At 36.6% G+C, this 20,018-nt stretch overlaps 2 protein-coding genes, 2 long non-coding RNA genes and 2 pseudogenes across 7 annotated transcripts; 3 read left to right on the top strand and 3 right to left on the bottom strand.

Annotated features, from left to right (window-relative positions):
• Positions 1-755: 755 nt before the first annotated feature.
• LOC137741315 (UDP-glycosyltransferase 87A1-like) lies at positions 756-3,584 on the bottom strand. The gene is made up of 2 exons (XM_068481035.2): positions 2,734-3,584; positions 756-1,764 (listed from the first exon to the last, which is right to left on the bottom strand). Exons 1-2 carry the CDS (start codon positions 3,224-3,226, stop codon positions 878-880), a joined length of 1,380 nt encoding a protein of 459 aa, XP_068337136.2. The 5' UTR covers positions 3,227-3,584; the 3' UTR covers positions 756-877.
• A 303-nt stretch (positions 3,585-3,887) lies between these two features.
• Positions 3,888-5,212, top strand: LOC137743188 (uncharacterized). Of its 2 annotated transcripts, XR_015953332.1 has the most exons (3): positions 3,888-3,939; positions 4,139-4,481; positions 4,598-5,212. It is a non-coding gene; the product is annotated as an uncharacterized LOC137743188 (long non-coding RNA). The 2 variants fall into 2 exon arrangements; XR_015953331.1 differs by lacking the exon at positions 3,888-3,939 and having other exon boundaries at positions 3,963-4,481.
• Positions 5,213-8,894: 3,682 nt separating this feature from the next.
• LOC148692696 (uncharacterized) lies at positions 8,895-10,960 on the top strand. The gene is made up of 2 exons (XR_015953333.1): positions 8,895-9,448; positions 9,768-10,960. It is a non-coding gene; the product is annotated as an uncharacterized LOC148692696 (long non-coding RNA).
• Positions 8,919-11,291, bottom strand: LOC148692697 (uncharacterized). 3 transcript variants are annotated; one of them, XM_088679760.1, is made up of 4 exons: positions 11,256-11,291; positions 9,764-10,481; positions 9,331-9,442; positions 8,919-9,217 (listed from the first exon to the last, which is right to left on the bottom strand). In XM_088679760.1, coding segments are annotated over exons 1-3 (789 nt in total). In that variant the 5' UTR covers positions 11,257-11,291; the 3' UTR covers positions 8,919-9,217; positions 9,331-9,372. The 3 variants fall into 3 exon arrangements, with proteins under 3 accessions (XP_088535886.1, XP_088535885.1, XP_088535884.1); XM_088679759.1 differs by lacking the exon at positions 11,256-11,291 and adding an exon at positions 10,934-11,075; XM_088679758.1 differs by lacking the exon at positions 11,256-11,291 and having other exon boundaries at positions 9,764-10,524.
• A 32-nt stretch (positions 11,292-11,323) lies between these two features.
• Positions 11,324-11,830, top strand: LOC137743189 (UDP-glycosyltransferase 87A1 pseudogene; annotated as a pseudogene).
• A 3,402-nt stretch (positions 11,831-15,232) lies between these two features.
• LOC137741442 (UDP-glycosyltransferase 87A1-like) lies at positions 15,233-19,530 on the bottom strand (annotated as a pseudogene).
• Positions 19,531-20,018: the final 488 nt, after the last annotated feature.

A 20,018-nucleotide genomic window follows, 5' to 3' on the forward strand; every position in this document is an offset into this window, starting at 1 on the left:
TAAGTTGTTTTTAAGTGTTTATCAAACACCTTTTTGAGCTCAGTTTTTTTTTTTTTTTTTTTTTTTTTATACCTACCTTTTATAAAAGTACTTCAATACCAAACCAGTACTTCGTATATCCATTCTTGGTACAGTTAAATAAGAAAAGTGTTTCTAAGAGCAGTAGACAAACAACACCTATCCCAATTATGTAACTGGATCCTCTATGGATTCAAGGGATCTAAGCACACTAATCAATGCATTCAGGTTATTGAAATTTGATTCAATGGTTAAAAACAGAGAGCCGCTCTAAATATAAGTTGTTTTAAGTGTTTACCAAATACCTTTTTGAGCTCAGTTTTTTTTTATACCTACTTTTTATAAAAGCACATCAGTACCAAACCAGTACTTAGTATATCCATTCTCGATACAATTAAATAAGAAAAGCGTTTTTAAGAGTAGTAGATAAAACAACACCTATCTCAAATATGTAACTGGATCCTTTATGGATTTAAGGGAGCACACTAATCAATGCATTCGGGTTATTGAAATTTGATCCAACGGTTACAAACAGAGAGCCGCTCTGAAAGTTATAATAATTGTAGCCGTTGAATCAAATTTCAATGACCCGGATGCATTGATTAGTGGATTCAGATTTTTTTGGATCCCGCGCCGGGGGGGGGGTGGGGGTGTGGATCCAGTTCCCCTAAATATGAACATCTTGAATACAATATCTTAAGTTTATAACATTTTTAGAACATATAACACAACCAAACTGCAAAAGAAATGAACTCCTCACTCATATTAATACCTCCAGTTATAAGTTGAATATAGCCATTTGTCTCGAAACGCAAGCAATCTTGTCTAAGAGCTACCACATTCATCAGCTTAATGGCAATTAATTATGTCCTTGTGAAATATCCTTAAGAAAAGCATCAAGGTTTCTATCAGATGAGCCACCATTAGCAATTGCACCTCGACAAACCTCTTGAAGTCGTTTGGCTCTTTCCCTCAAATCCTTCCCCTCCTCGCTTTCCACATCCATAAACTTTTTCACAAGTTCTGCAATTTCCTTGCTACTCACAAGAAGTTCGACCCCCACCTTCTTCTTCACCCGGTATCCAATCCTCCAATCTTCCACAATCTGCTTACCATTGGGAATTTGATCCCAAGATATTGGACAAGTAAGAATTGGAAGACCAGCATAAACAGCTTCCAAAGTTGAATTCCAACCACAATGCGACCAAAACCCGCCAATCGAATCGTGACACAACACCCTCAATTGATCACACCAAGGCACCACCAAACCCAAATCACCAACACAATCTCTCAACTCAGAAGCATCTCCACGAGCCACCCAAAAAACCCTAACACAACTACTTTTCACCCCAGCAGCAATTTCATCCATTTGGGATTTCGAAACTGATCGGAAACTTCCCATGGAGATGTACAAAACTGACTTTTTGGGTTGAGAATCTAGCCAATGCAGATAATCGATGTCGTTTCGATTAGTGGGAAGAGTTTTTGAAAGTTCAAAGTAAGGTATGGATGGGCCAATAGGGTAGATAGGGAAAGCAAACTTGGCTTTCAAGGCTTCGAAAACTTGCGGATCAAGCTCGTAGACTGAAGTGAACAAAAGATACTGTGCTTTCTCTACTGCTTGAGAAACTGCTTCAAGGACCTTGGGGAAGACATTTTGATGGTCTGCAAAAAACACTGGGGGTAGATCTGCAACGCTTGTGGTGCTGACTCCAGGAATGTATTCTATCGTCTCATCTCCACGCTCTGTAATTTTCACATAACATTTTACATCGTACAACATTATTATATTGTATATTAACAAAGAAAAAATGTTTTTTCTTTTCCAAAACCTTAAAATTTAAGATCCTCAAAATTATAGAGCATACATATAAGAAAAGTATCTGCTATACTACAGTTGAGAATAACTAAATTAACTAATACAAATTGTTCTTAAGAATATCTTAAGCTCGCAAATACATCAACTTGTTTATAAATTAGAGAAAGGCTGTACGCAATTTATTCAAACTGATACAATTATTTCTGGTATATGAATAAAATATTAAGTGTCTTAAGTATATGAATAAAATAATATAAGAAAAACTAATGAAAAGTCGTCAAAAACTTTAGTTTTAATTAAAATGACAAAATAAAGGTGTAAGTGAATAGTATCAGGAATGATTTTTCAAGGTAAAAATATCATTAACGTTAAAAATAAACAGTACCATAAATGTTTCATTAATATTTTCTAAAATATAATATATTGTCTTAGGCTAAGGAATAATCTAATGTTTTTTTCAAAGGGGTATAATTGATAACGAATCACAGTTATTCATCTATTCAGATTCAAAAAAAATAAAAACTACACTATATCTGTAATCCCGATCAAACAAATTCACAACTTACAAATAAAGGACCAAGGCATATAAAATTCATAGGTCATGGTCAATTTTGAGCTTTCAAGTGCAAAATTGTTAATAAAGAACAAATTCATCTCAAAAGTCTCTAACACCCCCAAATAATACACGCCACGTGCTTTATCCTTTTGGCAAGTGGAAGTGACAGCATTTAACATTACAGAGTTCGTAATCATTCTCAGTTATTATATTTTTTTATTAAAATAATTTAATTAAATATTTAATAAATAAAAATTTTGAATTATTAAATATTTAATTAAATATGCTAAAGTAACTTTAGGAAATGCTACAATAATGATCCGGGTAAGTGTACACGCACCAGAGACATCAAGAGGGAAGTGACCATTTTCTTTCAACAGCTCAAAGTGATGCAACATTGAGAACATCGTCGGCGACGGAGTCCAAAGTGAAGCCACGAGAATATTCCTTCTACTCCCGACCCTCAGTGCCCAAACAAGGAAGGTATCAGCAATTATAGCGGTCACCGGCTGCTCGAGCCCATCCAGAAGCTGCTCAACCGGAGCCTCCATCTTGGTCCACACAGCTTCCAAAAACGCGGCAAAATCTTTCGCACGACTGTGCTCGGAGGGTATAACATTGGGTATGGTGGCTAATCGGATGTTGTCGGGTTTTGGGTCGGATTCGATGAACCCGTACCACTCTTCGGTGACGACGAAGGTGATGAGGAGTCGAGGGTTTTTTGAAGAAAGTAGCTTGCAGAGGTTCATCATGGGGTTGATGTGGCCTCTTCCCGGATAAGGCAAAGCCACCACGTGGCAGATTGTGATTGTCTCAACTTCCGCTATGTCCATTTCTCCCTTGTTTGAAGATTGAAAATTGAAGACTGAAGATTGAAGATTAAGGCTTTGAAGCTATTGCTGAAGATTGAAGCTTTGAAGCTATTGCTATCCCTTCTTATATTCTATATCTAAGCTTCGAAGCTATTGCTATCCCTTCTTATATTCTATATATAATAAAACCCAAACTCGGGTGGCACTGTTCCAGGGCAATGTGCTTCCCTTTTTGCCCCCTGCTTCTTTTTTGTTATTTCAATTTTGCCCTTCAACATTTTTGTCTGGTTCCTTTTCTTTTGCTTCTCTTCGTTCGTGGCCGTCTGCTCTCTCCTCTCTTTACCTCTGTTGGTCTCGAAGTGGATAGTTTTGTGGTGAGTTCTTCTAATATTGCATCTACAACTTTTTTATGCAACTGTATGGATTGTGTTCTGTTCAATTTTAGATGTTAGAAGCTTTTAATTTTTTTGGGATTCAATTTTAAATGGGTTGTTGCTTTCAGAGTTTTCGTTTGATGACAGAGATGGGGTTTTTGGGGAGAAACTTTTAATCCTTGAGTTTTTTAGTTAGGTTGTGTTGTGGGTCTTGACAAATGGATTTTCAATTTGTAAATGGATTTCTGTTGAAATTGTTTCTCTTCTCATTTTTGGTTTTTTTTATTTTTATTTTTGTGCCATCGGGTTTTATTTTTCTGGAACTTTTGTCTGCAGCTTTGGAAGACATTTGTGCTTAAGGTGAGAAACTTTGGTTGCTTGCTTGCTTTTGGGTTTTTTTGTAGAAATAATTTTTTATTTTTTAAGAGTTACATTCGTGGGAATTCATTTGTTCTTCTTTTTTCCTGCATCTGAAAAATGCCACATGATGTGAGTATATAATTAAATATGAATATCAAAATGGGTTTTCTGTGCAAATTTTCTTTTTCTGATTTTATAGAACCTAAGAGGATGTTAACAATGACATTATTGTGTGATATGCGATCTAAAGTTCTTTGGTGAGTTATTTGGTTTTCTTGCCACATGGGATTTTAATTTTTTTTTTTTTTTTCGTGGTTTATGTGTGGTTCTCTGATGTGTTTTGATTTTTGATTTCAGGAAAAGTTAAGGATACGATCAAACGTTTACTGGTGAATTTTCTATTTTTCTGATTGTGTGTGATTTAATTTTTTTCAAGCTTTGGGTGTACTTTTCTGATCTGCTTTGATTTTTAGTTGCAGCAAAAGTTGTTGCTCGAATTTTCCAGTTTTTATATGCAGCTTTGCAAGCTCTTTATCAAGAAGGTATATAATTTTTATTCTTTTTCCTGAATCTTTTGTTGGATGGAATCGTTTTTTGTTTTTGCTAATATACAATATAATAATGTTGTACGATGTAAAATGGTATGTGAAATTTACAGAGCGTGGAGATGAGATAGTAGAATACATTCCTGGAGTCAGCACCACAAGCGTTGCAGATCTACCCCCAGCGTTTTTGGCAGACCATCAAAATGTCGTCCCCAAGGTCCTTGAAGCAGTTTCTCAAGCTGTAGAGAAAGCACAGTATCTTCTGTTCACTTCAGTCTACGAGCTTGATCCGCAAGTCTTTGAAGCCTTGAAAGCCAAGTTTGCTTTCCCTATCTACCCTATTGGCCCATCCGTACCTCACTTTGAACTTTCGAAAACACTTACCTCTAATCAAAACGACATCGATTATCTGCATTGGCTAGATTCTCAACCCCAAAAGTCTGTTTTGTACATCTCCATGGGAAGTTTTGTAGGAATAATTCAATTATTTTCTAACATTGAACCCTAGAACACATCGTAGTTTTAATTACATAGATGAAGCTAACCTGCAGAAGACATTGTCGTGTTTCAAGGAGACTCTTCTACTCACTAGAGACCTTAATATTCTTATGGTGATAGTCCCAAATACAAAGAACAAGTTCTCTGTGAGTAGGGAATCCTTTATATAGAGTTAGTGCTCCCCAACTTCCATCTATCGTGGAGGATGGTTATTGCACCGTTGCCTCTAATTCCGCAGTGCATGTAGTGAAACTAACACGTGCTTCAAACCACAAGCACTATGGATGAACTTCCTCAATTGTATGATATGGTTTTTCCACGTATTTAAAAAACCCCAACTGACTTATAATTTCAAATATGCTCACTCACTATTATCAATACTAGTTGAGTCCAAATAAAGGATTCCTACATTCTCCCACTTGGACTTCACTAGTCTTTGGATTTGAATCAACATATTCAATTATAAGTCACCCTTAAGTGATCACAATGAGTTTTTTTATTTTATTTCACGCAATCCATATCTTATGCACATCTACCAACAGTCCTATTTAAAAATGAACTCCAGAAAACAATGCAAGTAAAGAACTGCATGCACCCTTAAATCACGTTTTTAGCAAGTCCTAATGTATGATGTCAATGGCATATACATATATGTTCAATCCATATCATTTTATGCACTACAATTATCACACTCTTGCTTCGAACAACTGAACTTCAAATCCAGTTCCAGCTTCTTGTACATAACAAACTTATACAATGTGTTCTTTGGAACAAACATCGATCACATGCATTTAGTGCTTCAAATAAGTCTGTACATGCAGTATAAATAATAATTAATACATAAGCTTGAAAGAAATTCGAAACATAATTTGCAGCGACACCTACATGTCAGTGATCATGATTTATCCAGCAACATTCTTTTCACTCCCACATACCAGCTGAATCAAAGCTTTCATATAACCCCATGCTTGTGATGTGCTCTTTAAACACTCCCACTGCTAAAGGCTTTGTTAAAGGATCAGCAATCATCCTTTTGGTATCAATGTGCTCCACTAATATGTCACCTTTCTTCACATGCTCCTTTACGGATAGATATTTGACATCCATCAAGCGTGTTGCCTCAGATTTCTTATTATTCTTGGAGAAAAATACAGCTGCTTTATTGTCACAATAGATAACCAAAGGTCTTGAAATTGAGTCCACCAATCTCATGAAAGTAATAAGATTTTTCAACCACAACCCTTTCTTCGTTGCTTCAAATAAAGCTATGAACTCAGCTTCCATAGTTGAGGTTGTCAAAGCCTTTTGTTTAACACTTTTCCAGGCTACTGCTGCACTTCCAAGTGTGAATACATAACCACTCGTGGATTTCCTATCATCCAAACATCCTGCAAAATCGGAGTCCGTGTATCCTACTAGTTCAAGGTTCTCCACTCTCCTATAAACCAACATGTAGGATTTTGTTCTTTGTAAATATCTCAAGACCTTCTTAGCTGCAGCCCAATGTTGTTCCCCTGGATTAGCTTGGTACCTCCCCAATACACTAATTGCAAGGGCTAAATCAGGCCTTGTACAAACTTGTGCATACATAAGGCTTCCCACCAATGAAGCATATGGTTTTGTTGACATTCCATGTTTCTCCAGTTCATTCTTTGGGCATTGAGATTTATTGAGCCTGTCTCCTTTCCCCATTGGTACTTCTCCATTCGAACAATGTTGCATGTTGAACCGTTGGTGCACCTTTTCAATATAAGACTTCTGTGAAAGCCCCAATAATTTTTTCGATCTGTCTCTCACAATTTCAATGCCCAAAACAAAAGAAGCATTCCCCATATCCTTCATTTCAAAGGTTTTAGATAACAACCTTTTTGTCTCCAACAACATATTCATGCAATTACTAGCTAGAAGTATATCATCCACGTACAAAATGAGAAAAACAAATTTCGAACCACATACCTTAACATATATGCAGTCGTCAATTTTGTTCTCAATGAAACCCATGGCAGTGACTTTTTGATCAAACTTCATAAACCACTGTCTTGATGCTTGCTTAAACCGTATATGGATTTGTTTAACTTACAAACCATATTCTCATGTCCTTCTCTTACGAATCCCAAAGGTTGTTGCATATAAATCTCCTTTTCCAACTCTCCATTAAGGAAAGTTGTCTTGACATCCATTTGATGGAGCTCAAGATCGTAATGTGCAACCAATGACAAAATGATCCTCAAGCTGTCTTTCATAGAAACTGGGGAAAAAGTTTCAGAAGAGTCGATCCCTTCTGTTTGTGTGAAACCTTCAGCTACAAGTCTCGCTTTATACCTCTCCACTTTACCATTCAAATCTCTTTTGGTCTTGAAGACCCATTTGCAGCCAATTGGCTTGACATTCAATGGTGCTTCCGCCAAGGTCCACACGTTATTAGTTTGCATGGACCTTAGTTCATCAATCATTGCTTCTCTCCATTAGTTGGACTGTTGGGTCTCCATTGCTTCATAAAATGTCATTGGATCATCTTGCATGCCTTCACACATTTCTATTTCCTGAAGATACACCAAGTAGTCACTTGAGATGGCTGACTTTCTTGTTCTTGCTGGTAATACCCTTCTTTCCGCTATGGCTTGTGGCTCAATTAATTCACTTGTGGGTTGTGATGAAGTTCCAATGTCAGGTTGCTCACTATTCCCCATTGTTACTTGTTGCTCAGGTAACCCACCAAAGAGTTGCGATGAGGTCCCTGCATGAAAATCTGATCCTACCCCACTCAATGAATAATCAAAGTTATCAATATTAAACTCAATTTGTTGCTGAGTTATATTGATCACTCCACCATCATTTTCAATTATGTGGGTCCCATAAGTTCCATCATTATCAAACCATTCAATGTTATTATCAGGCAATACATTGCCAGTTTCTTCAAGGTTGACTCTTGATGCCTCAATGTCTGGTTCTAGTGAGCACTCCCTTTCTTCAATAAACTTGGCAACTCCAGTCTCAAAGATTCTCATAGGAAAATCAGTAGAATAAAATCTATACCCTTTGGTCTTTGCAGGGAATCCCACGAAATGACAAGAAATTGTCCTCGAGTCTAATTTCTTTTCTCTTGGGTTGTAAACTTTTGCTTCTGCACGACACCCCCAGATATGCAAATGATTAAGACTTGGTTTACGCCTTATCCATACCTCATAAGGAGTCTTACTCACAGCCTTTGTTGGGACTCTATTCAAGATATAGTTTGCCATTTGTAAAGCTTCTCCCCACAAGTATTGTGGAAGTTTTGCACAACTCATCATGCTCCTCACCATCTCTATTAGAGTCCTATTCCTTCTCTCAGCCACACCGTTTTGTTGTGGTGTACCTGGAGATGTATACTGCGCTTGAATTCCACACTGATCCAGATAGACTGCCAGAGGACCCTTTGCCTGACCAATCTCAGTGTACCTGCCATAATATTCCCCTCCTCTATCTGACCTTAAAACTTTTATGGACAAATCCAATTGATTCTCAACTTCAGTTTTAAAAATTTTAAAACATTCAAACACTGAAGTCTTATCTTTGATCAAATAAAGATATGTGAACCTTGAGTAATCATCAATAAAAGTCACAAAATATATATTTCCACAAAGAGTTTTAATTGGGAAAGGTCCACACACGTCTGTATGGATTACTTCCAAAAGCTTTTCACTCCTTATTGAACTCTTTTTCTTGACTTTAGTTAGTTTACCTTTGCAACAACCAATACAATCCTTTAAATCACCAAAGTCCAAAGTCGGCAATATGTTGTCCTTTATTAATCTTTCCATTCTGACTTTTGAAATATGGCCTAATCGTTTATGCCACAACATGGCAGATGATTCGTTTGATTGCAATCTTTTACTCGGCAAATAGCTCTCAACATTCAAGCAATTTGAATTGGGAAAAATGGAACACAACAACTGCCAAAGATCATTTACTAAGAAGCAAATTCCAACAACAACGTTTGGATTATTTTTCATAGAAATTCTGATGCTTTCATTATCACCAACAAAAGCATAACCAGATTTTACAAGCTTAGATGCAGAAATTAAATTCCTTCTTAATGAAGGTACATATAAAACATCAAACAACTCTAAAACATGACCACTTGACAGTTTCAACTTTAGACTCCCTATAGCCTCCAGTGCCACTTTATTTCCATTGCCAACATAAACTTGAAAAACTTCATTTTTTGTTGTTGTAGTTCCTCTTGTGAACCCCTGCAAAGAATTGGTGATATGCACCGAACAACCAGTGTCAAACCACCAAGAATTTGGAGGGATTTCAACAAGATTAGTTTCAAAACAAACAAAAATTTCAACAAAAGAAATACCTTTCTTAATTTTCCAATTCTTGCGTTTATCACAATCTTTCTTCATGTGCCCATATCTTTTGCAAAAATAACATTTGACATTGTCCATATTTTCCTTAGACATCTCAGGTCCCTTAGGGTATCGTTTGGTATGCAGACGGGACGGGACGGAACGGAATGGGACGGGACGGGACGGGACAGGACAGAACGGAACGGAGCGGGAGCAAAGATGCCCTCGGATGGAAACAAGGAGGAAGAAGAAGGAGACGGAGAGGTTATAATTTTGTGTTCCACGGATGTGGAACGAGTCGTTCCAGAGGGGTAAGGTGGAACGAAAATTCACCCAAAACTCGTCCCGTGGAACAACTCGTTCCACCCGTTTTAGGCGCACCAAACGTGGAACGAAACGCCTTGTCCCACTCTGTTCCGTCCCGTCCCACGTACCAAACGGTACCTAGAGGAGGAGGCATTCATGGCAGTATCATAAGATTTGAATGGCTTAGGAATCTTACCATGTTGATACATAGGTTTCTTACCCCTATCTGCCTGCATGAAATTGACATGGTTGATCATTTGGTTCTTCTTAATTCTTGCTTCCTCTTGAGCGCAGATCGAGATGAGATTATCCAGTATCCATTTCTCCTTTTGAGTGTTGTAGGAGACCTTCAATTGCTCAAAACTTGATGGCAGTGAATTTAGTGCCATATGAACGACAAAAGCATCGTCCACAGGCACCTCCAAGTCTTTGAGCTTTGAAGCAGTTTCCACCAGTTTAAGAATGTGCTCTCTCACACTCTTATTTTCATCAAACTTAAGTGTGGTGAGAGTGGTCATCAAATTCCCCATTTCAGCCTTCTCTGATTCCCTGTACTTTGCTTCAATTGCCTCCAAGAAGACTTTGGCCTTGTCACCAGCAACAATTCCTCCACGCAGAGTCTCACTCATGGTCCTTTTCATGACCATCAATGACATCCTATTAGCTTTCTCCCATTTCTCATGTTTCAACCTATGTTCAGCGGTTGAAACATCAGTGAGTGGTTCAGGCTCTTCCTGCCTCAGTGCCAAATCGAGGTCCATCAGGCCCAGGACAATCTCGATGTCTTGTTTCCATTTCTTGAAATTTTTTCCACTTAAAGGCTCAATCGAAGAGAAATTCATGGCTGGAGTATTCACTGCAGAAGACAACTGATTATCGTCAGTAACTAACCAATGCATGTTTGTACCATACTTATGAGCAAGAGGTACAGACTGCCATTGAAGGATAATCTTTTCATGCGTATATCTCAGGCCTTTGGACAAGAGTTTATGCTGAACAAAGACACCATGCGTGATTTAAATAGCTTGCCTGCTCATACATATTTTCTTTTGAGAAAAATGTGGACGTTGCATGAATCTCATCACCAGAGAATAAAGTGTATAAATTTAAACAACTTAAATAATGCAAAAAGTGCATGATGATATGAATTTAAAATTGCAAAACTCATCATACAGAAAATTAAACACAAACATATTGGTTCCAGGGCTTGTTAGTTTGCTCTGATACCAAATGTAGGAATAATTCAATTATTTTCTAACATTGAACCCTATAACACATCGTAGTTTTAATTACATAGATGAAGCTAACCTGCAGAAGACATTGTCGTGTTTCAAAGAGACTCTTCTACTCACTAGAGACCTTAATATTCTTATGGTGATAGTCCCAAATACGAAGAACAAGCTCTCTATGAGTAGGGAATCCTTTATATAGAGTTAGTGCTCCCCAACTTCCATCTATCGTGGAGGATGGTTATTGCACCGTTGCCTCTAATTCCGCAGTGCATGTAGTGAAACTGACACGTGCTTCAAACCACAAGCACTATGGATGAACTTCCTCAATTGTATGATATGGTTTTTCCACGTATTTAAAAAACCCCAACTGACTTATAATTTCAAATATGCTGACTCACTATTATCAATACTAGTTGAGTCCAAATAAAGGATTCCTACAAGTTTCCGATCAGTTTCGAAATCCCAAATGGATGAAATTGCTACTGAGGTGAAAAGTAGTTGTGTTAGGGTTTTTTGGGTGGCTCGTGGAGATGCTTCTGAGTTGAGAGATTGTGTTGGTGATTTGGGTTTGGTGGTGCCTTGGTGTGATCAATTGAGGGTGTTGTGTCACGATTCGATTGGCGGATTTTGGTCGCATTGTGGTTGGAATTCAACTTTGGAAGCTGTTTATGTTGGTCTTCCAATTCTTACTTGCCCAGTATCTTGGGATCAAATTCCCAATGGTAAGCAGATTATGGAAGATTGGAGGATTGGATACCAGGTGAAGAAGGTGGGGGTCGAACTTCTTGTGAGTAACAAGGAAATTGCAGAACTTGTGAAAAAGTTTATGGATGTGGAAAGCAAGGAGGGGAAGGATTTGAGGGAAAGAGCCGAACAACTTCAAGAGGTTTGTCGAGGTGCAATTGCTAATGGTGGCTCATCTGATAGAAACCTTCATGCTTTTCTTAAGGATATTTCACAAGGACATAATTAATTGCCATTAAGCTGATGAATGTGGTAGCTCTTAGACATGATTGCTTGCGTTTCGAGACAAATGGCTATATACACCTTATAACTGGAGGTATCAATATGAGTAAGGAGTTCATTTCTTTTGCAGTTTGGTTGTGTTACATGTACTAAAAATGTTATAAACTTAAGATATTGTATTCAAGATGTTCATATTTAGGGGAACTGGATCCCCTCCGGATCCAAAAAGATCTAAACCCACTAATCAATGCATCCGAGTCATTGAAATTTGATTCAACGGCTACAATTATTATAACTTTTAGAGCGGCTCTCTGTTTGTAGCCGTTGGATCAAATTTCAGTAACCCATGGTACTTTGGAATGTGGTGTAGCAAGCTAGACTTAAATTCGAACTCATCGGTCTTATCTCGAGCTGCCCTAGGATATTGAATGCATAGGGGTGCGGCATTGTCCATTCCCGAGGCTGAAAGCTCCTTGATTGTTCGATTGTCCGCTGCTATGACTTTTGCTTCTTCTTCCTCTCTTGTTGTGGCCTCTTCTTCCTCCTCAAAATCAGATTCTGAGCTAGAACTTCGAGGGTTAAGTTCTAGCTCCATCCTCTTCCTTCTCAAAGTCCGCTCAAAATCGTCGTCAAAGTCAGATATTTGCACGACCAGGTTGAGAGTTACGAGTCATAAACTAGTACCTAAAAACAAGAAAAGAAAACAAGGTCAACAACTAAAACAAAACACACGAAAAAGAAACAACGGGGGATTAGCAAAGTTGCTAATCCCCGGCAACGGCGCCAAAAATTTGATGTGGTAAATAATAGCACTCAAATTAAATCTTATTATTGATAATTGTAGTAAAGATGTAAGTAGGGATCGTTCTAGGCTAGGGATTAGGAGGGATTGCTAATCTAATAAAAATTGACTCAAAGATACAAAATTAGGCTTAAAAATACTTAAATAAACTCAAAGACTCTTAACTAAACTTATATCACTCAAACAACTAAAAGGACTCAAAACAGCACAAAACAATCAAATAGACTCAAACTAGAATCTAGGACTTACTTTGGGCGAAAATTGAATTGGTTTTGACTTAAAACACTTAAAAACACACAATAGGATAGATTATAACTAATTTGACACAACAAAGTAAAAGGGATTGAGTTTTTGACGAATTTAGAATAAAAACAAGTAACTTAAAGATTTAAACAAAGTTGATACGAAATTGGGTAAATGGATGGATGATTAGCTAGCTAGAGGATCCTTTTCCACACATGACACACTTGAACACAAATTGATTTCCAGTTGCTTTTTCGATAAACCATGAGCCTCAACACCCCAGATTAACCGTGAAATCACTAATTAACCTTCAGATTTTCCTTAAATCATTGAATTGGATGGACAACGCATCGGCAACCAAATTATTCTTCCCAAGTTCCCTACATGAACTGCATAATAGAGACACAAGCAAAGATCATTAAGTTTTGTGAAAATCATAAGCATTGACAAGGCATTCGTAACTATGACATCATGATACTCATGCCAGGAATTTAACTTAACATGATTGTGACAAGCAACCTTTACTACTTGTGAATATAAGTTTGTAACGATTATGTGAAACTCCCTTATATTCTAGCATCAAATTCAAGCATGCAAACTAAGTAGGCCTCCTTAATCAACATACAAGAATAAGTTCTTAATCAAACGGTTAAGTAAATTGCATTCACAATTTATGAAATCACAACGGGAATTAATCAATTCATATCACAAATATAATCATGGTTTCAAAGTCTCCCCTAGCTAAAACAAATTTAGCCTCTCATGTTCAGAGCAAAACAAAGAAAACTTAAATTAAACATTGAAAACAAAAGATAGATTACACCTAAAAACGTTCCAATAATCCAACTTGAATGCAAAAACGTACAAGGCTGCTTCTCCTCTTCTTCTTCCTTGCTATGATGCGACACAAAGGTTTAAGGGTGTGAAAAGTGGGTTATAGTGTGTTAGGGTGAAGGATAGGTGAATGGCAGGGAGATATGATGGAAGAAGAGGTGCGGAATGGTGTATGGAAGGTGATGAGGGTTGCGGGATGATGTGTAGAAGGATGAATGATGGCTGGTTGTGTATGTGAATGAATATGTGTCTCTATTGGTGCAGCACAAGGTATATATTTTAGAGAAAGGATCTAAACTTTAATTCAATGTTTTAGGAAAGAATTGGACCCCAAATCCACAAGGAAAATGAGAATTAAAGTCAGAATCCCAAGGGAAAAGGGATAGGAACTTGCGGTAAGGAAAATAGGAAAGGGAATGTTGTTTCCCTTGCACGGTAAGGAAGGATAAAGGCTAAGTTGGGTGCGGCGTCCCCCTTTGGCTGGGATTAAGGCTTCTAGAACTTGTACTTAAGTGTCCTAAATTAATTAGGAACCCTCTTTGGCAGCTGAAACTTATGTAGGAAAGATTTAGGGAAACAAAGTCAAAATAAGGAAGTTTGACTTATGTTTCCTTTTTTGTGGCTGATTTCTTTACTTCCATATCTTGAATTAATTTCTTCCATCTCTTTAGCAGATTCCTAGCCTCATTTGGTCTTCAATTTCGTCCATCCACCTTACTCCAAGCATATTCTATCCATTCCAAGCCGAAAACTGCTCCAAAATGCACTTTCTTGCTACTTTAGCCATTTGGACCTACAAACACACGAAAATAGCTCAAAATACTAAAATAACTATGAACTAACAACATAAATGTAAGAAAACAAGTTAACTAAATCGCCTAAATATGCTCTTATCAGATGTACGGGTAATGGAAGAAAATTAAGTAATTGGTGTAGAAAGCTATGAAATTGAAGAGATTCAAAGAAAATTTGATGAGAATTGAAGAAAATTAGAATAAGAAAAGGTGTTTAGAAGGTGAGAAAGGGCCAAGAAAATGCAAGAAGAGGAGAGAGAAGAATGGTCGTTAAATTTCCTAGAGAGATACCATATTCAGTTTAAGAAATAATCAGGGCACACCAACTTGTATTCAGTTTCAGACATAGTGTCTTTGTTCAGCTTTAGAAATTAGTGTAGTACCCATGTTTAGTTACTGAAATAATTAGTGTTTAATTTTCAGAAATAATGTTCATTTTCAGAAATAATATAGTACCGTTCAGTAACAAAAATAGTGTAATACCATTCAGTTTTAGAAATAATGTGTGTGATGAACGCGAGCGGGTCAGTTTTTTTTACTTTTATTATTATATTAAACTTTTGTTATTTTCGTTCAATAAAGTTATAAGATAATGTTTTGTTAAAATAAACTTAGACGATACCTATATATATATATGCAAATAGACTAGGGAGCTGCTTATGAAACTCCTTGAAAGACAAAAATACCCTCATTGACTCTGTCAGCATTACAAAAGCGTGTAAAAGTGATTCTCCTTCTTTGAAATCTTTAATAATATGGCCAATGACAGACATGATAATGGCAAAATCCTTTAGTGGTGAGATGATCTGAAGCAAATTCGACTATCAATAGACATTTATGTTGAATATAACAATTGTATTGAAACGCAAGCAATCATGTCTAAGAGCTACCACATTCATCAGCTTAATGGCAATTATGTCTTTGTGAAATATCCTTAATAAAAACATCAAGGTTTCTATCAGATGAGCCACCATTAGCAATTGCACCTTGACAAACCTCTTGCAGTTGTTTAGCTCTTTCCCTCAAATATTTCCCTCCCTCGCTTTCCACATCCATAAACTTCTTCACAATTTCTCCAATTTCCGCGCTACTCACAAGCAGTTCGATCCCCGCCTTCTTCTTCACCCGATATCCAATCCTCCAATCTTCCACAATCTGCTTACCATTTGGAATTTGATCCCAAAATATAGGGAAAGTAAGAATTGGAAGACCAGCATAAACTGCTTCCAAAGTTGAATTCCAACTAGGGATGGGCAACGGTTATGGTGGACGGGTAACCGCGGTTATTTACCCATAACCGTTTATGTTCATACCCGCATAACCGTTTACCCGTTGGGTAATTGTCTAAACGATTATACCCATACCCATAACCGTTTATAAACGGTTAACCATACCTATAGCCGCATACCAATTTAACCGTAACAGTTTAATACCCGTTTACCCATTTACCCATTTTAACCGTTTATCTTCTTCCTTTTTTTTTTACCATTACCCCTTTTTCACCCATCTACATGTTTTTTAACAACTTGAAAATTAAAAAAAAAATTGTCATAATTTTCTTTTTTTTTGACAATTAAACACCATTATAGGGTACATTCATCATACATTTCCGTATGTTAATTTTTTTAAGTCCTTATACCATTTCAATAATTGAAATAATAGTTTATGGACGATATTTTTAACTGTTACCAATGAAGGTAAATATAATATTTGCCAAGTATTATTGGGCTACAAAAATTGTTTAGAAGACATTTCTGTCAAAGCATTTCTGTCAATTTCACGGTTACCTGCAAGGAATTTAAATTATTTTGGCGAATTCCTTGATGATGAGAATCATCATTCCTGTAGCAATGTTATTGAGAGAAGGACCGATGAATTCCTTGCTAATTTATTGGGTGCTAAGTATTATTGGATCGAGAACATGGTTTGTGTTAATTTTACATATATAAAATAAATGGGTAAACGGTTATACCCATAACCGTTTATTTATCTAAACGGTTACCCATAATCGTAACCGTTTAATTTAAATGGGCGGGTAACCACGGTTACCCATAACTAATGGGTATTTGCCCATCCTTAATTTCAACCACAATGTGACCAAAACCCGCCAATTGAATCGTGACACAACACCCTCAATGGGTCACACCAAGGCACCACAAAACCCAAATCACCAACAAAATTTCTCAACTCACAAGCATCCCCACGAGCTACCCAAAAAAACCTAACACCACTACTTTTCACCCAAGCAACAACTCCATCCATTTGGGATTTCGAAACCGAGAGGAAACTTCCCATGGAGATGCACAAAACTGGCCTTTTGGGTTGAGAATCTAGCCAATGCAGATAATCGATGTCGTTTTCATTAGTGGGAAGAGTTTTCGAAGGTTCAAAGTGAGGTATGGATGGGCCGATAGGGTAGATAGGGAAAGCAAACTCGGCTTTGAGGGCTTCAAAGACTTGCGGATCAAGCTCGTAGACTGAAGTGAACAAAAGATACTGTGCTTTCTCTGCTTGAGAAAATACTTCAAGGGCCTTGCGGACGACTTTTGGACCGTCTGTAAAAAAGATTGCGGGTAGATCTGCAATGCATGTGGCGCTGACTCCAGGAATGTATTCTACTATCTCATCTCCACGCTCTGTAATTTTAACATAATAATTTACGTCGTACAACATTATTATATTGTATATCAACCAAGAAAAAATGCTTTTTCTTCTACAAAATCACAAAATTTAAGAACATTGCACCAAGAAGCCTCGGTATCACGGTATGCATATAAGAAAAGATATCATGCTATATTACAGTTAAGGATTACTAAATTAACCAAATACAAATTGTTCATAAGAATGTCTGAAGCTCGCAAATGCATCAACTTCCTTATAAATTAGAGAAAGGCTTTAAGCAATTTATTCAAACTGATACAATTATTTCTGGTTACCTTACCAATTTTATGTTGTGCACTTATTAGATATAAGTGTCTCAAGTATATGAACAAATATAATATATTGTCTTCTGCTAAAGAAGAAGCTAATCTACTTTTTCAAAAGGGAGACAACTGGTGGCGAACTATTATTTATCTCTTTCGGGTTCGGAGGAGGTAGGAATTGCACCCTATCCGTAACCATGATCAAGCATATTCATAACTTATAAGTTAAAGATCAAGGCATATTAAATTGATAAGATCATGGTTTTTTTTTTTTTTTTTTTTTTTTTTTTTGTTGAACAAACGATGTTATCTACACTGAGGGGAATGGAGTGAGCCTTAGCCTCACAATGGACTTGCAATAATGTGGTTCAAATTCGCTTTTGGCGAGAATCAAACTTAAGACCTTTCACTTACAAGTGAAAAAAAATACTACTAAATCGTAGTATTAAGTAGCAAGTCTCGGTCAATTTTGAGCTTTGTCTTTTTCAGTGTAAAATTGTTAATAAAGCAAATTCATCTCAAAAGTCTCTAACATCCCAATAATACGCCACGTGCTCTATCCTTTTGGCAAGTGGCAAGCGACAAATAACCAACTTGGAAGGAAAAATATGGGTAACACTATATAGATAAAATTTGTATATTAAATTTGCAAACTAAATGATGTGTCGCTAATTAAGAACAAGCACGTTAGTCAAGATTTAAGTAATAATTTAACCATTAATTTTCATATCATTTAGTTTACAAAATTTAATCTACAAAATTATTTTTCTTAGCATTGCTTGACCGAAAATAATTGGAGTGTGACAACTTACAAGACTGAGATGAGAGTCAAGATGTTTGATGAGGGATTTGGATCCTCTCCTAAGCTAATGGAGAGGATCCTCCTCATCAATCATCTTGGGAATCCAACGGCTACAATCATTATAATTTTAAAGAGACCCTCATGTTTGTAGCCGTTGGATAAAAATCTAACGGTTCAGGATGATTGATGAGAATGATCCTCTCCATTAGTTCAGGAGAGGATCCAAGTCCGTAGAGCACAATATAAGACCAGCAATATTTACAATTATTTTAATTTTGTATCCTCCGTTTGGAAATTGGAAATTGGAAATTGGAAATAAAAAAATTCAACCATCTAATTATCAGTTAGGTAACATATTTATGGCGCTCTGGAATATTTAGATATTCCAGCGTTGGTGGTCATTTTTAGTTACTATATTTTTATATTATAAAGAATTTGTTTAAATATTTAATAATTAAAAATTTTGAATTATAAGATACTCTAAAGTAACTCTGGAAAATATTTGTGTTTTTATAGACTTTTAAAGTGGAAACCCATCTCTATATCTTTGTTGGTGTAATTACATGACTCAGATGAGAGAAAACCTTCGCGTTCAGTTTTGAAAGGAGGAAATCGTATAAGCTCCTATCCAAAATTTTCTTTTGATAGTCCCAAACCTAAAGAAACCTATTTTCTTATGATTGCAATATTCAGTTGAATATGAAATCCAATTTGAAAAATACATTAGTCAACTTTTTATTACTGCCCAAGGCTTTGATACATTTTAAAATAAAGAAATTTCTACTTATTATGTTTTTTTTTAATTAAAAATATTTGATTAAATATTTAATAGTTGAAATTTTGGAAGGATAGGTTACTCTAAAGTAACTTTAGAAAATACTCCAATAATGATCGTGGTAAGTGTACACGGATCTAAGACATCGAGAAGGAAGTGGCCATTTTCTTTGAACAGCTCAAAGTGATGCAACAATGAGAACATCGTCGGCGACTGAGTCACCGGCTGCTCGAGCCCATCCATAAGCTACTCAACCGGAGCTTCCAACTTGGTCCACACAACTTCCACAAACCGCAACCGTGCTAAGAGGGTATGACGTTGGGTGTGGTGGCTAATCGGATGTTGTCGGGTTTTGGGTCGGACTCGATGAACCCGTGCCACTCTTCGGTGACGACGAAGGTGATGAGGAGTTGAGGGTTTTTTGAAGATAGTAGCTTGCAAAGGTTCATCATGGGGTTGAAGTGGCCTCTTCCCGGACAAGGCAAAGCCACCACGTGGCAGATTGTGATTGCCTCAACTTCCGCTGTGTCCATTTCTCCCTTGTTTGAGAGAAATTACTCCAATAATGATTGAATTTTAACGGTTTGGATTCTTGAACTTGGTAGATTAGGAAGAATGGATCCGGAGATGATCTATTTTCATTATTCTTTTTCAAAAATGTATAAAAGGAATTTTTAATTGACTTTTTTTAATAGTCATTTTCAAATTTCTCTCGTATGTCTTTGTAATGATCATGTTGTAGAAAATGCGTATCATTTTTGTTGACAAAACTAGCAGAAAATTCGATGTTAGGGTAAGCATGGGCATGCCTTTCGAGTTTTCAACCCACGTGGGATCTAGAAGTTGACACCCAAATGTAAACTTGAAAGGTATTTTTTTTTTTGTTGGAAATGTGAAAAGTAAAGTTAGTAAAACTAAAGAATAATATTACGTAAACTAAACTTGCAAACTAAATAATGCTTCGCTAATAAAAAAAATAAACATGTTAATCAAAACTTAATAATAATTTAATTATCAACTT

Source organism: Pyrus communis, chromosome 11, assembly GCF_041283825.1.
Source record: "Pyrus communis isolate YQ-2024b chromosome 11, ASM4128382v1, whole genome shotgun sequence".
Classification (NCBI taxonomy): Eukaryota; Viridiplantae; Streptophyta; class Magnoliopsida; order Rosales; family Rosaceae; genus Pyrus; species Pyrus communis.

Excerpts from the sequence above, each read along its gene's own strand:
- LOC137741315 (XM_068481035.2), bottom strand. The coding sequence starts at position 3,226 with ATGGACATAGCGGAAGTTGAGACAATCACAATCTGCCACGTGGTGGCT. Across the intron at positions 1,765-2,733 it reads CTTCCCTCTTGATGTCTCTG|AGCGTGGAGATGAGACGATA; the intron begins GTGCGTGTACAC and ends TGAAAATTACAG.
- LOC148692697 (XM_088679758.1), bottom strand. The coding sequence starts at position 10,524 with ATGCATTGGTTAGTTACTGACGATAATCAGTTGTCTTCTGCAGTGAAT. Across the intron at positions 9,443-9,763 it reads ATGAATGCCTCCTCCTCTAG|GGACCTGAGATGTCTAAGGA; the intron begins GTACCGTTTGGT and ends CGATACCCTAAG.